This window comes from Pteropus alecto, unplaced genomic scaffold, assembly GCF_000325575.1.
Source record: "Pteropus alecto unplaced genomic scaffold, ASM32557v1 scaffold156, whole genome shotgun sequence".
NCBI classification, from domain to species: Eukaryota; Metazoa; Chordata; class Mammalia; order Chiroptera; family Pteropodidae; genus Pteropus; species Pteropus alecto.
This window is the reverse complement of record NW_006437746.1, coordinates 1,220,984-1,243,181: the sequence shown is the minus strand read 5'-3', so window position 1 is coordinate 1,243,181 and position 22,198 is coordinate 1,220,984. Positions and strand designations below refer to the sequence as shown.

Sequence of the window (22,198 nt, the reverse complement as noted above, 5' to 3'; positions counted from 1 at the left end):
GGAAAAAAAATTGAAATAAAAATGCATAGGAATTCAAAAGCAAATTTCAGTAAGATGGTGGCATATAATACATGTAAGCCAATAGCTTTTATTTGTACTGACATTAATCTGATAGAAGTAGAAATGGGGGAAAATCTCTTTATAGAAATAACTAAAACCATCCCCCTAAAAAGGCCAAAAATAAATGTAACGAATGCAAATCATGATGATAAGTATAGAATATTTTGAAAGACATAAAATATGACCTAAATGAACTGGAGAGAGATGCCAGGGGCTTCCAGGTAGTAAGACAAAAATATGAATTCTTCTCAAATTAATGTAAGATTTAAAGTAATTTTTACTATTATTCTAGCCACGCTTTTTTAGTTTATTAAAATGATCCCGCGGAGTAAGTGTGAGATCTCCCAAGAGAATCTCGAGCAGGAAGGCCTCTCTTCACTCTTCTTCACACACTTGTCTCCTGTCTCTCACAAAATGCCTCTGAAGGAAAAGTACAGGAAGTCAAAAAGGAATAACCTTCTAGTGATGAAGAGAAAGGGGAGATGGCCGTCAGTAGCAGATTAAGATTCCAACATATTTCTGGAGGACAGAAGGAAACCCGTGGACGGGTTTAACAGGGCAGAGGAAGCCTGGCCCCAAACACCCTGGCGGGTGCTGGCAAAGCAATGGAGTTGGCCTTGCCTCTGTGAAACCCCACGGCACCTCTGGCCTTGGCGGAGGAGATGTACACAGGGTATTTTCAGAAGTCTGGACAAAGAATGGCTCCGCCATTTGATCCCTCTTCCGCTCTTCTCCTGTTTTCACATGCAGAAGACCAAGTAGCCTAGTATATGCCCCCAAAATGATGCCAGGACTTTTCTCTAAAGAAGCCGAAGCTGAGAAGAAATCAGTAGCCCAGAGTAGAGCCTTAATGAATTTTCCGGGAAGGTTAGAGATAGAACTGATGGTGAGGCTTCCCCTACAGAGACAGTTTCCAAACTCCACACCCACGGCATCACGCTGAGCGACCATCCTCCCACAGGTGAGCTCCAGCTTCTCGCTTTCAGCGATGTCTGTACTTGGGGCATCCAGGTGTGTCTCTTTAGCCACGATCTGTCCTCTGAACTCCATGCTCTTATATCCATTAGCTGTAATATTGCCATAAGAATATCTAAGCCATTGGTAATTCAATCAGTGAATGATGCTCTTACATTTTTGAAGACTCTGTCATCTCGCCCTCCTCGCCGACTTCAGTGCCCAGCCTCTTCTTGCCCTTTCGCTCCGGTCATACAGCCTCACTACCTAGAAGGGGTCTTGGGCCACACAATACGGCACTTGGACTGTCTTCTGAATGCAATGAGAAGTCACTGGAGGTTTTAAGCAGGAGAGTACCATGATCTGATTAAGGATTTTTTAGATAATCACTGTGGCTCCCTGTATGGAAAATAGATTGTAAGGGGTACAATTGAAGCATAGTGGAACATTTGATTATTTCTTGTGTGGCTGTCTTGAACATCCATCTCTCATCCAGTGGCAACAGATTCCACCTGAATGTCTAAAGCAGAGAGACAGAGAAGAGCTGAAAGTGACATATGATCAGGTCAAAGCTTTGACACAAAACCCAGTATCTTAGCAGTCAGTGTTGACACAAATATTTACTCTCTATGGTTCCTGCAACTTTGCTGCTTCAATAGAATTGCTTAAATCTCTTTCTGTATTGACTGGTTATGATTTTTTAAATGAGCTATGTTTTTCTCATTCTTTAGTTATTGACCAGGAAAATGTGAAGTTCATTATGAAAGTTAGTCAGGGCAGTACAGGAAGTTCAGAAATCAAGGCCTGTTTGACCTACCAATGACTTTCAACTTTTCATTTTTTTTAAAAAAACCCTAGTACTCAGGTCTGTGAACTGTAGACTCACAACTAAATCAATAATGGTAGCGGCAGGTTTTCTTCCCTCTAAATTTCCACATTTAGGAGTGTAATGTGTCTGGGGGCGGAGGGGGGCGCATGGTCAGTGAAACTATAGAGGATCTTTACTTCTCAAGGAAAAGGGGGCAGCGTGTCAAGGCTGTGGGCAACAGCATTTCCTTGGGCGTCGTCATCTGGAATTGCTGCCATTCATCAGCTTAATGATAGTTTCTGCTGCTTCTTCAGCTGATTTGGGCAGGAGTGATATATTAAAATGCAGAGGAACAAGAATTGATGGCCTAATGTGAATTCTTGTTAAAGATGTCCTAACAACACAGAGAGAGTCTCTTCTCAAGGTGCTTTTAGATTGCATACATAAAAAGAGTAGAGAACATTGTATTATGAAGTAGTATTTTTTTTCTTTTCTTGGTTAATATAGTCTCTTCTCTGACAATAAATATCCCCATATAATTTTTGACAAAACACTGTGCCAGGCGATATTTTTAAAATAGAATATAAAATGAGAGAGATTTTGAAATGCATTGCATTGTGTAGCTTGTGTAAACAGAAATAAACACAGTAGAAATGTGATTTTAAATTGTTTTAAGACAGTTTTTAAAATTCAGATCTAAGTTTACTTTGAGATATTTCCAAGTCGTATGTGTGTATATATATGTGTATGTTTATTATCTCTTCCACAAAGCATTGGAGTTGGCTAATAAGAATGTTTGCAATAAAGTTAGGGTTGACAGATAAAATACAAGATGCCAAATGGACACACTTAGACTAAAAAAGATTTATTGTTTATCTGAAATTCCAACTAAATTGGGTGTTTCTTTTTTTCAAGTCTGGCAATCCTAAATAAAGTAGAAAACGTGAGTAAAAACAATGAAGATAAGTTTCTATACACATACGAAGTCTAATGTAATTGCGAAAGTTGGGCCATGGTTTTGGCCTTGAGTTCTGATTACTGGACAAAAGTGGAAATGTAATCATTTAGAAGGCGTGCATCGCCCAGAAAGTGGGGCCTGGTGAGGGGAGATGTTTCTTGGGAGAAAGATACATTTTCTAGTTTTGGGGTCTGAAAGAATACTTTTTCCTGAGTCTCCAGTAAAGGGACACTTTGTGATAGGGATGGTGGTGTTAATAGCTACTGTTTAGTGAACGTCTTATGAACTAGACAATGTCTTTCAAAGAAAAGATCTTTAATTTAGATGAAGTCCATTTTACCTTTTTTTTTTTCCTTTTGCAAATTATACTTTTTTAGTTATATTTAAGAAATCTATCTCTTACCCAGGGTCAAAAGATTCTTGCCTTATATTTTCTCTTAGAAGTTTTATAGTTTCAGGTTTTATATTTCAGTCTATTGAGTTAAAAAAAAAAAAACGGAACCAAATGAGTTTCAGAGATTCCTAAAGGATTTTTTTTTTATTACATGTGATTGTTCTGTGGTAATTCTGAGCCACTTTGGAGTTGATGTGCGTTATCTACCGTTTTGAGTTAATTTTGGTACATGGTGAAAGGTATGGATTGAAGTTGATGTTTTTGCACATTGTTTGAGCACCACTTCTTGAAAATGTTTACTCAACTGCATTGCCATTGCCCCTTTGTCCAAAATGAGTTGACTGTATTTCTGCGGGTTTATTTATGGACTCTCTATTCTGTTGCAGTAACTCATGCGTCTAACTTTATGCTAATACCATACTGTTTTGGTTACTTTAGTTTATATTAAGTCTTGAAATCAGGTAAGGTTAGTCTTTCAACTTATTTCCTTTTTCAGATTTATTTTGGCTAGCCTATGTCCTTTCCATTTTCATATGAAGCTTAGCATCAGCTTGTCAGTTTCTACCAAAAGAACAAAAACAAAAACATGAACCTACTGGGATTTTGATTGCAATTGCATTGAATTTGTAGATTAATTTTGGGAGAATTGGCATTTTAACAAAATCGAGTCTTCTGACTCATAAAAAAGGTATATCCTGTCATTTATTTGTATCCTCTTTAAATTCTCTCAGCAATATTTCATATCTTTAGTGTACAGGTCTTTCATCATTTATCAGATTAATCCCTAAGTGTTTCAGTTTTTTAGATGTTATTGTACGTGGTATTTATTTTAATTCCAATTTCTGAATTACTTATAAAATTCAATTGATTTTGTATGTTGCTCTTGAATCCTGTAACTTTGTGAGACTCATTGATGGGCCCCAGTAGTTCGTAAATTCCATTGGATTCTCTCCATAGAGGATCATGGAAATAAGCACTTATGTCTGTCTTCCTTTGCAATCTGGACGCCCCCCTTTTTTTGGGCCGATCTGCACCGGCGAGACCTGCCCCCCATTCAGTGCTGCATGAAGTGATGAGAGCAGACATCCCTGTCTGTCCGCCTGATCTCAGGGTGAGGCATTCAGTCTCTGACATGACTTTTACCAGGAAGTTTCTTTCTCCTCCTAGTTCACTGAGTTTTTGTTAGAAATAGGTGTTGAATATTGTTAAATATTTTTTTTTATTGAGACGATCGTATCTTTTTTTATTTTTTTAGTTATTAATATGGCTCTGTGGGTTGACTGCATTTCTCAAAGAAAGAGGTGTTGCAGCTCTAACTCCTCCCCCCACCTCCGGAGATGGCCTGATTTGGAAACTGGTTCATTGTAGACGAAATTTGTTAGGATGAGGTGGCACTGGAGCAGCACGGGCTCCCTAACCCAGAACGACTGGTGTCCTTATAAGGGGACCACATGGAGACACACGCAGGAGAACACAGTGCGAAGACAGGGGCAGAGACTGGCGTTCTGCCGTCACACGCTAAGGAACATCGGGTGCCCAGACCACGGGAGAGGCAGGGAAGGCTCCACCGAGGCGGGCTTCGGAAGGAGCAGGGCTCTGCCACTACCATGACCTCTGACGTCCAGCCTCTGGAACTGTTAGAGAATAAATTGCTGTTGTTTGTGCCACCCCATTCGTGGTGATTTATTACGGCGACCCAAGGAAATTAATACTGGGAGTAAAAGAGAACTTTGATCACTGTTATTGGAAATAGAAAACAAATGTTCAAGTAACCCATAGGAAGGTTTAAAAAGAAAAAGAAGCAGAAGAACAAGAAACAGAGGAAACAGAAGACAAATAGTAAAATTGCACGATAGACTTAAACCCTGGCATCTTAATATTTACCTTAACTGTAAATGATTTAAATGCACCGATTAAAAAAAAAAAGGTGGCTAGAGTAGATAACAAAACATGAGGGAGAGCGTTGGCTTTTGCTATAAAAGGCATCTTTAGGATGGGACTGTTCTGTATCTTGAGGTGATGGGTGTCACCAAATCTACTCATGTGATAAAATTGGACGGAACTAAATGCACATGGATGTGCACACACACACACACACACATACACGAATACATATAAAAGCAGTAAAATCTGAATAAGGTCAATGGGTTATTCAATGTGAGTTTTCTGGTTGTGATATTATACTACAGTTATGCAGAAGGTTTCCATGGGGGAAACTGCGCGAAGTATGTCTGGGATCTCTCTGTATTGTTTCGTACGACTGCATGTGAACCTACACATATCTCAAAAGATTAATTCACATGCAAAAAAAATGAAGTTCAACCCCCTACTCAAACCATATATAAAACTTAAAATGAATCAAAGACCTAAACATAAAAGCTAAAACTATAAAATTTTTAGAAGGAAAAATAAATGGAAGAGCTAAAACTATAAAAATTCTTAGAAGAACGTAAATCTCAGGACCTTGGAATAGGCAGTGGTTTCCTAGGTATGACACCAAAATCACAAAAAATTAAAAAGAAGATGAACCTTTATCAAAATAAAAAATACCTTATGCTTCAAAGGACACAATTAAGAAAGTGAGAAGACAACCCACAGAATGGGAAATCATTTTTGAAAAGCATATATGCTAAGGGGCTTGTATTTAAAATATATAAAGAATATTTAGACTTAATTATAAAAAGATGACCCATTTAAAAAAAATGAGCAAACGATCTGAACAGACATTGCTCCAGAAAAGATATACAGGTGGACACTAAGTACATGAAAAGATACTCAACATCATTAGCCACCAGAGGATTGCAAATCAGAACCACAGAGAGTTACCACCGTGCACCCACTGGGATGGCTGCAATTAAAAAGACAGATAATAACAAGTGTTGGTGAGCATATGGGGAAACTGGATCCCTCATGCACTGCTGGTGCTAATGGCAGCTTTGAAAAACAGTCTGGCAGTTCCTCACAAGGTTAAACATAGACTTATGTGACCCAACATTTCCATTTCTAAGTACATACCCAAGAGAGACAAAAACATGTGTGCACAGAAATTTCTATACAGATGTTCATAGCAGTACTGCCAAAAAGTGGAAACAACCAACAAATAAACAACCCGTGATATATCCATACAATGGGATATTATTAGGCAATAAAAAGAAATGACGTACTGATACATGCTACAGCGTGGATGAACCTGAAAGCACTGTACTAAGCCTGAGAAGCCAGTCACAGAGGATCATATTTTGAATGATTTCATGTATCTGAAAGGTCCAGAATAGGCAGATACAGAGAGACCGAAAGCTGATTAGCTCCGGTCAGGGACTGGGAGAGAGGAGGAGGAGGAGGTGATGGCGAGGTGACTGCTAAAGGGTACAGGTTTCTTTCTAGAGTGATGAAAAAAAAATCTAGAATTGATTGTGGTGATGGTCGTGCAACTCTCAATATACTAAAAACCATTGCATTGTGTGTGTCAACTGGTGACTTTTATGGCATAGGAATTACCTCTCAGTAAAGCTGTTACAAACATAATAAAACTTTAAAAACTAAAAAGGTTGAAATGCTTGTGGTATTAGATTATACCTTTAAATACGTACAGAAACAATGCTTTCTCACCTGTTTAGTCAATAATGATTTGGACACAGACAAGTTGAAAGTGTTTCTTAATATCTTCTAGGAAATGGATTTTTCCTAAAACAAGTTAATAGTAAGCAAGAATGTAAGAGAATGCCTCTGAAAAATCAGATTGTTTTCACACCCTAGACACACACACACACACACACACACACACACACACACACTTGTATGAACATATGCATATATGACATGTGCTATTCCTCTGCTCGTTACCAGCCATTCTTGACCATGGATTAATGCAGGAGTCCTCAACCCCCAGGCTACGGACTGATACCAGTCTGTGACCTATTAGGAACCAGGCTGCATAGCAGGAGGAGAGGGGCTGGTGAGTGAGTGCAGCGTCATCTGTATTTGCAGCCGCTCCCCAGTGCTAGCATCACTGCCTCAGCCCCACCTCAGATCATCAGGCATTAGATTCTCGCAGGAGCACTGGTACCTGGTTGGGGAAGACTGGATTAATAGACTGCAGGACTTTCTTCTGGTTTTGTGCTGTTAGCTTTCTTTGAGTCACTATGCGTTTTGGAAAAGATCCTTTCAGAAAATGATTTAATTAGTCAGACTTGTTACGCAGATGGACATTTTCCCTAGTAAGCCAAATTTTACTAGGGTTCCTGAGCAATACCAGCACCATCTTTGATGGAGCTTACGTAGCCCTATTTGTTAATTTTCAGCTCCCTAATGAGGATCCCGAAGTTTTTGAAGTTTCATCCAAGTGTCTGTCTATACTGGTTCAGCTCTATGGAGGAGAAAACCCAGAGAGCCTGTCTCCCGAAAATGCGGAGAACTTTGCTGATTTACTGACATTCAAGGAGGACCCGAAGGAGCAGAAGCTTCTGTTGAGGATTCTCAGAAGAATGGTGAGTCCACCCAGAAACCTGGGCTGGAGTGGGTGGCTTCAGTGGCAGCCAGTGGACAGGGGGCAGTCGTTCACTTCAACCTCATTTCAGTAAAATAACTCATTACCTTTCCCATCATCACCTATTGTTAACGCGTAACAGATTCTGTCCATTAATCATATCTTTTCTGAACTATTTGGGAGCTAGAGGACATTGTGCCCCTCACCCCTTAAAACCTAAGTGTGTATTTCTAAACAAAATCAACGTTCTCTTAACTACTCCAATCAAAATCAGGAAATGTAACACTGATACAGTTCTTTTCCTGACCTGCCATCCATATTCCAATTCTGTCAACTGTCCCAATAATGTCCTTTATAGCTTTTTTTTCTGGTATTGGATCTAGTCCAGGATCACGTATTTTGGTAGACCGATGTCTTTAATCTGGAATCTTCCTGTAACCTTTCTTTGTTTTTCATCACAGTTTTGGAGAAGATAGGCTGGGTATTTTGTGGAATCACCCTCAGTTTGTATCTGTCTGATGTTGTCTGACAATTAGATTCAGGAAAACTCCAGGATGGATATTGTGTCTTTTTCAGTCCATCACATCTAGAGACTCGTGACTTTTTGCCCCTTGCTGGTGATATTAATTTTGATCATTTCATTAAATCAGTGTGTAGTTATTACTTTTAAATTTGTGATAGTTGCAAAATGGAGATTGTCTAATCTCAGCACTTCTAACTCCCAGCATTCTACCATAAGGAAAAACTTTCCCCTTTTGTCCCATTTATTTGTACAAAATATGTATAGTTGATGTTGATTTGAAGGCACTTTTGAAGACAGACTTGTTTTCTTTTTACAGTAAATCTTATTCTGCTGGTTTCGAAGGCCGTTGTTTGCAGTAGCTGTTGTTGGAGTTAATGAAAGAGTGGAGGTCGCATTAGTCTGGGCCGTGTTCTGGCTTGTCAGTCTCTTTGCTTCTACGTACCGTTATCTTGAGGAGTCCTTTGGCACGTGGAGGCTGTGGATGCGCCAGACGGTTATACTCAGGTTAACTTTTGTGCCAATTTGACAAATAGACAGCAGCGCATGACCCAGCTAAATTTACGTGGCAGGTTGTGGAACTAGAAGCGAGATACAGAGATGGATCCTCTTCTTTTCTATATTAAGCTTTTGTTCAGCCAGGTCTCCCCCGCCCCCAGGAAGACTTATTGCCTCAGTAGGGTCGTTACTTGCCTGCCAGGATGATGATGTGTTCTAGGCAAGTCTCCCAAAATGCAGGATACATAGCTCTGGGGACAGTAGATCCTGGCGATGGTGTACCAGCCTAGCAGTAGATCACAGCAAATCACTTTGTAAGGCAGGTATTTCCTTTTCAATTTTGTCTTTCTGATGATTGAAGATGAAAGTCTCAATTTGGTACCACTGTATCTTTCACATCTCTGGAATCCTTCAGAATCTCTCTTTTTAATAGAGGGTAGACCTTTCAGAAGCTTGGCTTTTATAGTAGAGATAAGATATTCCTTTAAAAATATAATTTTATTCAAATAAAAATGGCGAAGGCAAGTACTGGAGGATTGAATAATATGAACAATGTGTACATATCAGAAAATTGTAAATTCGGCGAAGAATGACAAAAGCTTGGGAAATATAGATCTAGTATCTGATGTACCCTCCTCTTCCTTGAAACTCTTAGGACCAGGTTTATTTTGGAATTCATAATTTTCAGATCTGTTTGGCATGGTGCTTACGCCAGATACAGTATGACCCCCCACGGAGAGAGACACTGGGGCAGTGCCGTTGTCAAGCGTGATAGTATTTCTGCAGCAAAACGTATGCATGTTCACACCAAGTGCGTAAATACACGGCCCCATGTGAGTTCAGGTCACGTTTTGCCACCAAATATATTTTTGAATCGAATTTATGGAAAGAAAGTTTTGATTTTCAGAGCTTTTCAGAATTGCAAGTAAGAGATTATGGACCCGTCTTTGGAAATAAATTACATCATTTTCTACAACGCCGATCAAATTAATCATGCAGAAAACAAATTAGACCCCAACTTGGTCAAAGTGACCAGACTACACCATCATGTAGTTTATTTTACTGCCTGAGATGATTTCCTTATACTTTTTGACCTGCCACATATAGAGCCAGCAAGATTTTGTTTGTGGAAGGAAAATTGAATTTAAGTGACTTTTACCTGTTTATGTAAGACTAGTCATTTCTGGTGCTACTCATCCTTTTTTTTTTTTTATTCGAAAATATACATAAAATTTACTATTTTAACCATTTTTAATTGTATAATTCAGTGGCAATAGGTATATTCCCATTGTTATACAACCATCACGACCATCCATCCACAGAATGTGTTCATCATCCCAAACAAAAGTCTGCCCATTAAACAGTAATTGCCCATTCCCCCCTCTCCCCAGCCCCTGGTAGCCACCATTTCAATTTCTGTCTCTAAATGTGACTACTCTAGGTACTTAACGCAAGTGGAATCATGCAGTATGGCCTCTTTTGCATCTGGCTTATTTCACTTAATGTGTTCCAGGTTCATTCGTGCTGTAGCATGTATCAGAATTTCATTCTTCTTTAAGGCTAAATGCTATTTAATTGTGTACGTACAGCACATTTTGTTCCTTATTCATTTGTCATGGGCATTGGGTCGTTTCCACCTTTTTGCCCCATTTATCTCTTCGTTATTATCAGGATTGACTTGAGTTTTTCTTTTATTCAGTGGGTTGTAATCTGTCTCATATTTGGCCCGTGAGAACCCCTTCTGGATGTCTGCTGTGCCTTTTAACATGCCCATCATTTTAGTTTTGAGTATTTTCCATCCTCACATAATACACGAGGCTCATCTTGTACCTTTTCTCTGTACCAGCCCTGAAATCAGCCATTCTTCCAGGAAACCATGGAACATTTTTTGCAGTGTTTAGAAAGCAAGATACAAAAATGTTCTCGGTTGAAATTACAATGACTTGTTTTCTTAACAAGAAAAACAGTCTGGACAGACCCAAGAGTCAAATGTACTGTTTCCTACTGTCTCATGGAGGATACCTCTGCAAGTCACTCTAATCCCTCGACGTCTCTAATTCAGCTCTTCAGGACTGCTCACAATGTTCGCAGGCCAGCCGTCTATGATAAGTCCTTTAAAATCTGAAAGTTTTCTAAATCATCCCAGGCCAGTCACTGTTGGGTTGAAGTTGTGCAAAACACACAGGGATTCCAGGACTCCGTCAGCTCGGCTTGGGCCTTGAACTTGCCTGTCCTGAATCTCACTTCTGCTTAAACGTAGTGCTGAGTTTAGTACGTTTGGAGAGAAATCACAGCAGATTACCCAGAGTTGTGTGATGCCGGTGCCCACTCCAGGGCTAACTTAGTCCTTCCTTCTCTGTCCCACCGCTCCCTGTCCTTACCTGTGCGGCAGCCATTGTTCTGTAGCTGCTGGTTTACTTTCTTTTCTCCCGTCACGTTACACTTGTTCAGGACAGTAATGTGGATTTGTTTATCATTCTGTCTTCAGCATGTCACAGTGTCTGACCTACGAAAGGTGATCAGCAGATGTCCTTGTAAGTGTCATCCAGTTCCTGTGTTAAGACTTGGTACATCAGCTCATTTAATCTTCACAGCAACCTTAGAGGTCAGCTCCAGTGATCTTTCTCACTTTATAGATTAAAGACTAAGTCCCGAAGAGCTTAAGTAATGTTCCGAAGGCCACCAATCAGGAAATGGCAGCGCTGGAACCAGCCCAAGTTGAATTGCCCCAGCTCCTGCCCTTTCTAGGGAGCTGGCTGCTGCTCCGCCTGGGCCTGCCGTGGACTCTGCCAGCACTCATCCAGCTGAATTTGACCAAATTTTGTTCTAGAAAGTACCTGAGAGGTTCATTCTTTCATTCACGGAAAAGTAAGTAGTAGGGTTATCAGCATGTGGGAGCATCGTATTGGGGATGCTAAGATCTGATCGTCCTGGTCCCCACGCTCAGGAGCTCTAACTGCGGAGATAGAGAAACACCCAGGTTCATTACAAAGAAGAACACAGTCAGAGCTAAGTGGGGGAGCCAACGAGGTTTCTGACAGGAACGGCCCCTTTGGAGAGAGGGTTGGCAAGGACGTGCTGTTCGAGCTGAGTGTGGAAGGGTGTGGTGGTCGTCCATGCATGGAACCATTTTAACCATTTTTAATCGTACAGTTCAGAGGCATTGAGTATCTCCCCACTGTGGTACAGCCATCACCACCATCCACCCACAGAACTGTAGACGGTACCAGGCAGAAGCTCACCCTGTGCAAAGGCCCCTGATCCATGGGGCTAGGTTGGGAGACATAAGAAGTGGACCAAGAAAGGCCAGGAGGTTCCAAACATGGGTTTTAATGGCATTTGGAGTTTGGACACTGTAGTTGGAAGTAAGAAATTCTGGTTTCTGAAACAAAAGGGTAGTGGCAGCATCTCAATTGAATTCTAATTATCTTTACCGTGAAATAAAGCTTTATCATGTTAACTGGCATGTAATAGATATTTAATAAGTATCCACTGAGCTAACACGAAATGTTTGTAAAATCTCTGCTTTTGTTATTGGCAGTTGTTCATTTTTGCTCTTTGGTGTACATCGTGAGGTCATTTCAGTTCTTTACATTTGCATAGGTCAGACTGAGAGGGACCTTAAAAGACACTTAGTGTCCATGCTTGAGTCTCCTCCGTAGTATCCCTGCCAAGTTCCTGAGGAGTGGACGAGATTGGACAGGCAGATGCACAGAGGACAGGAACTTGAGAGATGTGAGGGGTGTAAGTTAGGGTCTTCTGCGACTTCGAGGAGGCTGGCCTCTTAGGCTTTCCTCACTGGACTAGAGGAACCAAATTCGAGAGAGAAGCAGAGACCTTTCGAGATGTATCACCTGGTGTCAGTAATTGGATTAGGGAGGCCTGGTAAATGCGTCCTCCTGATTGCAAGAAGTTACGGAGGGACGGACAGCCTCCTTGAGGACCTACTTTAAAGGACGTTCACCTCTCCAGAAGCACCTCTAAAAGGACGCTACTACTCTGTAAGACCACCCCCTTTGAAGGCCTGATAGATGCGTGCCCTCTTTGCCCTAAAGCTGAGCGAGCCTGGGTGGTTTCAGACAGGGGGGCCTGACATAGACTTGGGCCCATAGTTCACAAGGCCAGGTAATGAGCATGTCAGTACTTATAAACTGTGATCATTAGCAAGCTGTCTTGGGGAATAACGTGGCAGATCCCTCTCCTAAGAGTCACACAGAAGGCCCTGGATTCTTGAAATACCTGTTTAAAGTCCCAGTCTTGTGACAGTTTCTTTCTAAAATGACAGTTTTTACTAACAGATGAAAGAAATAAGAGGTTTAATTTGCGCTAATGGAGCTGGGATCTGTTTTGCCCCTTGGGGGCTCTTCCTTCCTTCGTCTGTATTCAGAACATCCAGAGACTGTCGAGAATTCCTAAGAATTTCATTATCCGTTGTAATTTACTAGGGAGTTGAGAGGTTTTGTAATTATACTCTGTGCTCTAGCTTTAAAAATGTGATGGAAATCCTTCAGGGTGCTCTCAAGTTTACCTATATCCGGTAAACTTGATGTCAGTGGGAGTTTCCCCAGAGTGATGAGTGTAGATTACCTATTTGTCTTTTAATTATAGCTAGCTTACTCTGACACTCAAAATATTGACTACACACAAACCACCACGGACTTGTTCTGTAAAACTGGCTTAAGCGTACGTATACGATTAACTACTACTCTGTGAAACCAGAGAAGCTGTTCGTGGGAGGGTGATTGTAACATGCCGATGTTGCTAACTCCTGTCGCCTGCCCGCCCGCCTGCCTGTCTGGTGCAGCAGAGGTGGCGGGGGTGCAATTTGGGGTAGCTCTCTGAAGACGATTAGTACTAAAGATGATTACAAATACCCAGCCCTGGAAGACCCTTTACCCTCTGGCTTTCAGAGAGTCTTGCCATGCTCACCGCCATGTTCCCTTTAAATTTCTGTGTAGGGCTTCTGTTTTTGTTTTGTTTTGTTTTGTTTTCATTTGACCATGAGAACAGAGATGTTCTCTTGCTGAAAATTAGCGTAACAGCATTTCTTCATGTGCAGAGTCCTTAAAGCTTAAGAGACACCAAATGTGGTACCTGGGAATTGAGTAGCCATTCTTTTTGTTTTTTAGAACCAGGATGAGTTTAAATTTAGAATCAGAAGAGACTATTTCTACTAGAAAAGTAAAGAATATTTCTTGAGGTATCACATGCCTCTTTCCTTCTTAGCTTATGATTTTTCTTGTGGTGACACCTTCCGTTCTTTGTTTCCTCAAAGGGAAAAAGGGGAGTGGGAATGGAGGAGATTGGTGTAAAACCAGTAACATTTAAAGGAGAAACACTATGTACCTAAATGAGCAAAAAAGTGAATGCAGTTAATTTTTGTGAAATGTGGTACCTTAGAGGCTGTTCTGAAACTCAGAGGATGTTCTTGTGAGTTTCCAAGAGGGCCTCTCTCCTCGAATCCAGGCACACCCATTGCTTGTCACACCGGATAAGCATTCTCTGTCCGTGGTTGCCATGTCAAGTTAATCGGGAACTCTTTGAATGATTGACTTGTATCTTTCCAACAAAGAAAAGAAATATCTTGCCTAGAATTTTGACTTAATCCCCAGAGGAAATGTTCTTGAGATTTTGAGCAAGACAGAATCAGGAAGCAAATGGCCAGTGGAATCGAGTCATTTACAGCCAGCTATTCTCAGAACTAGACTTCTGTGTTGCTGTGAGTCAAACAGTAGTCCACCTTGAGGGCCTGGGGAAGTACGTGGAGCTCTGCCATAGGCACGGGGGCCTGAAGATGTGCGAGTGACAGAGAAGATTTTCTTAAATTCCACTTTGAACATGTCCCATCTCCTCACATTTCCTACAGGCATCAGCTCCCTCCTCCCCTGCCCACATGGAAGCTCCTCACCAGTAGGCTGGCCATCTTCCCATCCCCCTTCCCAGTCTGATGTCTGTGGCCCCTGGGCAGCATAATTTTCTTTCTGTTTTGACTTCTTTTCTCAAGAGATTCAGCCCCCCTGCCCACTTCTGGAAATCCTCCCGTCAAATAAAATTCATTCCCTGCCTTCTGTAAGGAGCCTTCTCTTCTTAAGCTCCCATTGCCATTGATGACACTTTATCCACCTTTATATCACGAAAAGTTTTAAAAACCACAAAAAAGTTGAGAGAATAGTACAGTGAACATCTGAGGAATCAAGAATTATCAGAATTATCATTTTACTATATTTATCATATTTTTTTCAAGCGTCCATGTATACTTTATTCACACAGTGTTGTTACCTCAATGTTTTTCATTCCTCTGTGTGTGTGTGTTTTAAGTCACGTGCAAGTAAAGGTATCGTGACATCTGGCCCCTCGCTACAATAACATCGTCGTACCCAAGAAAATCAGTTTCGTACTGTTATTAATATCCAGTTCATATTTAATTGTCTTAGTTATTAAAACTGTCTTTTATAGCGTTTTTAAAAGCCATATTCCAATCAAGACTCACATACTAAATTTGTTTCCTTACTCTCTTTTAATCCAGAAGAGTCTTCCTGCCATTTTTCCCCCTATGAAACTGATTTTTCGAAGAGCCTGAGGCAGTTGCCTGGCGGTCTGTCTAACATTCTGGCATAGTATGAAGGTTTCCTTGCTATACTTTTGGTCACAATATCTCATTGAAATGGGCCCTCACACTGTATGCCATTAGGAGGCATATGATGCCAGGCTGCCCCAGTTTCAGTGATGTTGAGTTTAATTGCTTGGTTTAGGGGATGTCTGTCAGCATCTCTCTATCATGCAGATACGTGTTTCCCTTTGCAATTACTAAGTAATCCTTGCAGAAATACATTGATTGGCACTGTGCGAATGTCTATATTCCCCACAACTTTTTAAAGCAAAGGGTAAAAACCTCTAACTATGGGATAATATTCATGAAGCAAAAGAAATAGTTAATTCTTAACTGTGGAAAGGACCAATCTGCTATCATTGGTAATAGATATAATATCCCTCAAAAAGAGAGAAGTCCTGCCAGGAATACTGTTTTCTTGCATAATATTAATTTTTTGAGAATCTACCCAATGTCAATTGTGAGTAGAAAGCTAAGACTCCCTGGCATTTGTTTTAAGTTCTACAGCCTCCTTATAACCAAGGAGGAGTGGGGGAGGAGCTGCTGTGAGGGATCATTTATTTCTTCAAACCTCAAATATTCCCATTTATAGGCACTTATTATCTGGAGTTATTATAGAGTTTTCCTGGTGCCTAGTGAGTATTCTGACCATCATCAACCTCACTGTGCAGCTGTTGCTGTGCAGAATGCTCTAGACTCTCTTGGTAATATGGGATTTTTTTAATGACATGCTTTTAACAAAACCATTCTCAAAATAATGAGCATTCAAAGCATGTTCAGAATTAGGATGAACATGTTTGGAAGATACTTCCTCATGAATGCGGACAGCAAGGAGAATTGTCCTAGCGTCCCTTTTCTTGTCAACATCTGCATTAAGTTGTTGTTTAAGTGTTTCTAAATCTCGTTTTTAAAATATTTTAATACAACGTCCCTTTATATAATCTATATTAAGTTAAGTGTTTCTAAATCTCGTTTTTAAAATATTTTAATACAACGTTCCTTTATATAATCTGTATTAATATTAATAAATGAATTCTATCCACTGAAAGAATTAATAGTTATTATCGACAATTATATTAGTAGGAATAGCCTCTAAAGGATTGTTTTCAAGTAGGTATGTTGATATAACAGAACACTAGAATTGGGTTTCAGGATTTTTTGTTTTAAAATAATCATAGAAAAAGCTGAAGATAAAATTTTAATATTTTAAATTTTAAAATATTTTAAATATTTGTCTGTATTTTAAGTTTAAGCTGTTAGATAAGTTGAACTTAATGGTATAGTATGACCTCTTGTTATTTTTTGTAAGTTAGTGTTTTGAAATTGATCAAAAGAAATACTTGACCATGTTTAGGTCAAGTATTTTGATTTTGTAACACAGCAGTTTCTTTTTGTTTCAGAATAAGTAATACTGAAAATCTAACTACTTAATGTAAATTCACTTAGACTGGCCACCTGGCAATTGTGGTAAATAATGACAAAATGTTTGGTTGGGACTTAATGTCAAAAAAAACCCCTAAAATTTATTAAAATGAATTGGTTTTGCCTTTTAAGAACATTATAAAGACAGTCTTCTAATAAATTACTTAGCATGTTACAGTAGTATTCAGGAAAAGTCTTCAGTAAGACAGAGCGACTACTCAGCAAGCAGGTCCTTAGTGCCTACCCTGTGGCAGTGAACAAGATGGACAAAACCCTGTGCTCTACAGGAGCTTCCCGGGTAGAGTGAAATGCTAACCACATTTATTAAACAAACGACGTTATATTTTAAGTATTAAAAACTCGATAAGAAGAAAAACATAGAAAGATAGGAAGTATTGTGGGACATTTGCAACTATAGATAATGTGGCCGAGGAAGATCTCACTGAGATGATATCTGAGTAAAGACTGGAAGGAAATGGAGGAAGTAGGCGGGGGGTGGGGGTGATATTTGGGCCCACGAGGCAGGGACAGCAGTTGCTACGTCTGCAAGGCAAGTACGTATCCGGCGTGTGCTGGGAACCAAGAAGAAGCCAGTGTGTCCAGAGCAAAATGAGCGAGGAGGAGACACAGAAGATGCGAGGTTGATGACTGGCAGGGGTGTGGAGGAGGGAGGCAGCTATCGAGGCCCGGAAGCCCTTGGAAAGGCTGGCCTTTATCCCGAGTGGGAGGGGAGCCTTTGTAGGGTTCGGCAGAGGGGAGGAGATGATCTTTTCGCTGCACCGGGAGCAGTCATTGAAGAGTCCGAGGGGTAAGAGATGTCAGGTGACTGCAGTCCAGGAAAGCCCTGATCGTGGCTTCGAGCGGCCCTGTTTTGGATAAATCTCGAAAGTACGGCCAATATAATTTGCCAGCAGATTGGATATGGGCTGTGGGACAGAGAATAGTCAAAGATGATTCCAGTTATGGCCCAAGCCAAACCTTGGATGGCCAGCACCCAGGAGGAGCTCGTGTGGGGGAGAGGAGGAGTCACGAGCTCTGTCTGGACATGTTACTTTTGAGTAACGGGCATGTCACACATCCTCGTTGGCTTGTTGGGTCTACAGGTCTGGAATTCCAAGGGCAAGAGAGAGCTGAGAGAGCAGCGGTGGGGGGTGGCGATCGGAGTGCGGGGTGCTCAACTCATTCTGGAGGGCGGCCCACTAATGGTAATGACCAGGCCTAAGGAGAAACCCCAGGAGGGAGTGTCATTGGAAGGAAGAATCAAAGCATGGAGAGGTGCTGATAGGTCCCTCTCTATGGATGTGGCTGTTACCAGGTGCTGTGACAGAAGTGGTGTTGAAGATGAGGACAGTGAGCTGCAGCAGGGAATGGTAGCAGGTGGTATTCACTGGCGACATTAGGTTTACATCTGGTGCGGGGGCCATGGAGGAGGGATGGAGGACAGTTAGGAAGCAGCAGTGAGAAGCAGGGAGCCACCGTCAGGCCCGGTGACTCAAGGGGTTTGAGAGATGCCTACAGGGAAAGACATCTTGAGAGAAAAGTCCCGTTCCAGTTAGAGCAAGAAAGTGAGGGAACATTCCAGGAAGAAACCAAGGACATAGAATGTTTTGCCTGTGACCATCCAAAGGGCACAGTGAACAAAGTTCAAGAGAAGGGTGAACAAGTTGTTCAGGGACGCGCTTGCAGGGTCTCATGGAGATGAGCGTCCAGGGGAAGAGGGCGACCTGCGGGACCTGGGCTTTGCGTAGTGACCAGCGCGCACTCGGATGAAGCGCGCACTGAGACCGGTCCTAACGGTTCCGGGCAGATGGGGCGGGTGAGGCTGTGAGCGAGGGGCAGGGGCTTTGCCGGAGTCGTAAGAGTTCTGGGATCCTGACTCCAGCCCAGGCAGTGGGGACCCGCACCCCTGGTCTTACTCTGAGAGCTCAGCGCCTACCTGAACTCTGCCACCTGAACTCTGCCACCGCCAGGCATAGCTCCATCGCATGGGGCTCTCCTAGTGATTATAGACTTCTTCGTGTGTCATCTTTCACGCTATCAAAATCGTGCGACAGCACGTTATAACAGCCTCCTATTTAACCTTCCCAGCACCATTTTTTAGCAGAACCTTTTAAGGTCTTCATTCATTTTCCATTGCTATTCAAATTAGTATTCCCTTTTGAAGTGCCTGTCCTGTCTTCACACTTGAAGAGATTTTTCTCTTCTTTAGCTGGTGATCATCCAGTCTTGTCTGTCTGTCCTTCACTCATCAAAGGCTTTGGGCGTGATCCTTCCACCATCACTGGCAGTGATTTAATGAAATCCCATATCTTCTGCAAAGTTTGAATTTTCGCTTTGCGGCTTATTTGTATATCATGAATATGCTGATTACTAAAAAAGCATTTTGCCTGGGCCTAGATAGGCACTTTCGTGTGTGAGCGCCCAAGAACGAACCACCCATCAGTTTATCAGTGAACTTATTCGTGCCCCAAGAACATGTGCTCCCCAAGTCAGAGTTCCTGGGGGCTTGGGCGTTGAAAATAAATATTTGGTAACAAGAACCCTCTGCCACTCTGTAACTGCCATTTTGGCTGAGCAAATCTGATGATCCCACATGCAGGTATAGTTTCTGTTTAAGAATTTGCCTTTAAAATCAACTATCACAGTCAATGACCCTTCTGATCTATGTTATTCAATAGACATTCACTTTGATTTTTTTTTTTTTAATGTTTTGATTTGTAGGGTTGGTGAGTAAGGCTGAGCTAACCACACAGTCTCCATCCAGGACTTCTCTTTAGAACTTTAGGAGATGGAGGAGGCGGTTAGGTGGCCTGCAGGTTCAGTGTGGAGAGACCAGGTCTCATGAGCATCTTGGGGAGTTGAGCCAAACATCCTAGACCAGCATCCCAGTGATACCCATGAAATCGTTATTGAGAGCTGCCATAACCTTTTCTGTTTCCGGGATTAGCTTTTTCCAACACCATTGCTAAAGGAAATATTTTGAAAGTGTCCCTCAGAATTTTCTGTGGCCTCTTGCTTTCCTGTTTCATTTGAAAGCATACTACTAGCATGGCCCTCCTCAAAGTAAATAATGATTGGGAGTCTCAATCTTCAAATCACCCCAGTTTATACACAGAACATGTTTATCCTTTCTTCAAAGTTCTGCACAGTATCATTTTTTAAGATATTAAGGACTTTTGTTTACTATAAACTGATAGTACTTTCTTTCTATGAAACACCTCTCAAAACATTATAGATTTCGCTAATGGGGGTCTCCAAAGTATTTGGTTTTAAGAGCCACAAAAGTTTTGATGCCACTTGCTTTTTTCACTCCATTATTATGTCAAGAAACGAAGCCTGTTTATAAACTCCACATGGACCTTTTGTGTAATGGTTATGAGCAGGTTTTAATGAAATTTGAGAGTGTCTCTGGAGATCACAGATACTGGGCCCTTTAACGCCGAACGTTGCTTAGCAACCTGGAAGTCATTACATTTCCAGGCTCAGTAATAACATGATATACTTTTCTTTGCCAGTCCCTGATGAAAATGTAATGGAAATAATCCCTTCTAAAGATTGCACTCTATGAGGGGGCGGCAAAATAGATTTTTTCCCCCCTCATTTCACGGCCTGGGCAGGTTTTAATTCAGTGCACAAGTATTGTTTTCTGAATGTTGCATGCAACAGAATGAAATATGTTCTAAGATAATTTTCTTAGAAGGCAGGCCTACTGTTCTGAAGTAATGATTGTAAATACCACAGAAATTGTTAATGTACATCAGTGTACCTTTACTATGTTGTAAAGATTAGATTTGTTAGTTGACTACCAGTTAATGCAAAAATGTCTGCTTAGTTAATTTATTTTATCAAGGTATTTGCAGGTATTAGACAGTTTTAAGAGTATAATAAAGCCATATGCTTTAGAGTAATAGGAGCAACGCTATTCTACATTAGTGAAAAGTTTGATTTATTGTTTTCAAAAGGTATTTGTAATCTTTCTAAAGCAGTATTTTTTAATTATTAAAGTAATACACAATTTGTATATGAAGTTCATAGCAACATTGTTCATAATTACCAAAAAAGTGAAAAGAACCCAAATGTCCTTCACCTAATAAATGGATAAATAAAATGTGGTATATCCATGCAATGGAATATTATTCAACCATAAACAGGAATGAAAAAATGATACATGCTACAATATGGACGAATCTTGAGAACATTATGCTCAGTGAAAGAAGTTAGACACAAAAAGGCCACATACTATATGATCCCATTTATGTGAAATACTAAAATATACAAATCTGTAGAGACAGAAATATTAGCGGTTGCTGAGAGATAAGAGAGGAATGGAAAGTGACTGCTAACAGACACAGGTGTATTTTGGGGGGATGAAGAAGGTGTTCTAAAACCAATTGTGTTGGCTACACACCTTTGTGAATGTGCTCAGAACCACTGCATTGTACCCTTTAAAATGGTGAATTTTATGATATGTGGACTTGTTACTAAAAAAATTATAGCAACAAAAATAAAACAGAAATATACAGTCACGGTGGAAAACTTGGGGAATGCGTAAGGGTAAAAGGTAGGAAATGCCGTCCTTAAACTTATAACCCCTATGTTACCATAGTTAACATTTTGTTTTATATCTTTCTAGACACATGGCATATGTGTATGTGTTTATGTATATGTGTGTATACACATACACATAGATTTAGGAATAAATGTCGATATATGTGTATGTGTTTATGTGTATGTTTATGTATACACACATAAACACATACACACATATATCGACATTTGTGTATGTTTATACACACATAAACACATACACATATATCGACATTTATTTCTAAATGAATTGAGATTTTAATCATGGTGGTGAAAAATTCATGTGTTTACCTTGATTGCCTCCCCAACTTCATTTAAATTATCAAAATAAGTATAAAAATAGTGAAAAAGCCCAATCTCACTGAAAACAGGAAAATGTATCAGTAATAGATGCCTAAGAGTGACCACAGTGAACTAGAAAAGCCACAGGGAAACCAATATGACACAAGACTTGAAAAAAAACTCTAGTTAGTATCCTCACAAAGACTCAAAAGATTATTACATCCGTAAAACGAAGAATGACATTCAAATTTAAAAGCCATTTGAGAGATTCAATAGCAGAATAAACTCTGACAAAAGCCAAGTGAATTATTTATAAACCAATTTGAAAAATTCTTCCTGAACACAGTCAGAAGAAACATTAAGAATCGTGGCAGATGGATCCAGGAAATCCAACAGCCCTTCATGGCCACAGCATATTAGCACCATAGGTGTGGTGTTCCACCCAAATTAAATACCCTCTTGGCATGGAGAAAAGTGACAGAACACTCAACTGTAGTACATGCACATTTTCCCCCACATCTTCTGTAGGAGAGCTATTTGTTTATAGGGTATGTGCGTAAGTGTGTGTATATACACTTATTATTCATCTATATGTCAATTCCTCTCCTGTGGCAGTATA

At 40.6% G+C, this 22,198-nt stretch overlaps 1 protein-coding gene across 1 annotated transcript in view; it reads left to right on the top strand.

Moving 5' to 3' along the window:
- Positions 1-22,198, top strand: part of ULK4 (unc-51 like kinase 4) — a 386,787-nt gene that overhangs the window by 282,047 nt on the left and 82,542 nt on the right. The window contains 1 exon segment of the mRNA XM_015591710.2: positions 7,476-7,661. Coding sequence (XP_015447196.1) covers positions 7,476-7,661 — 186 coding nt within the window.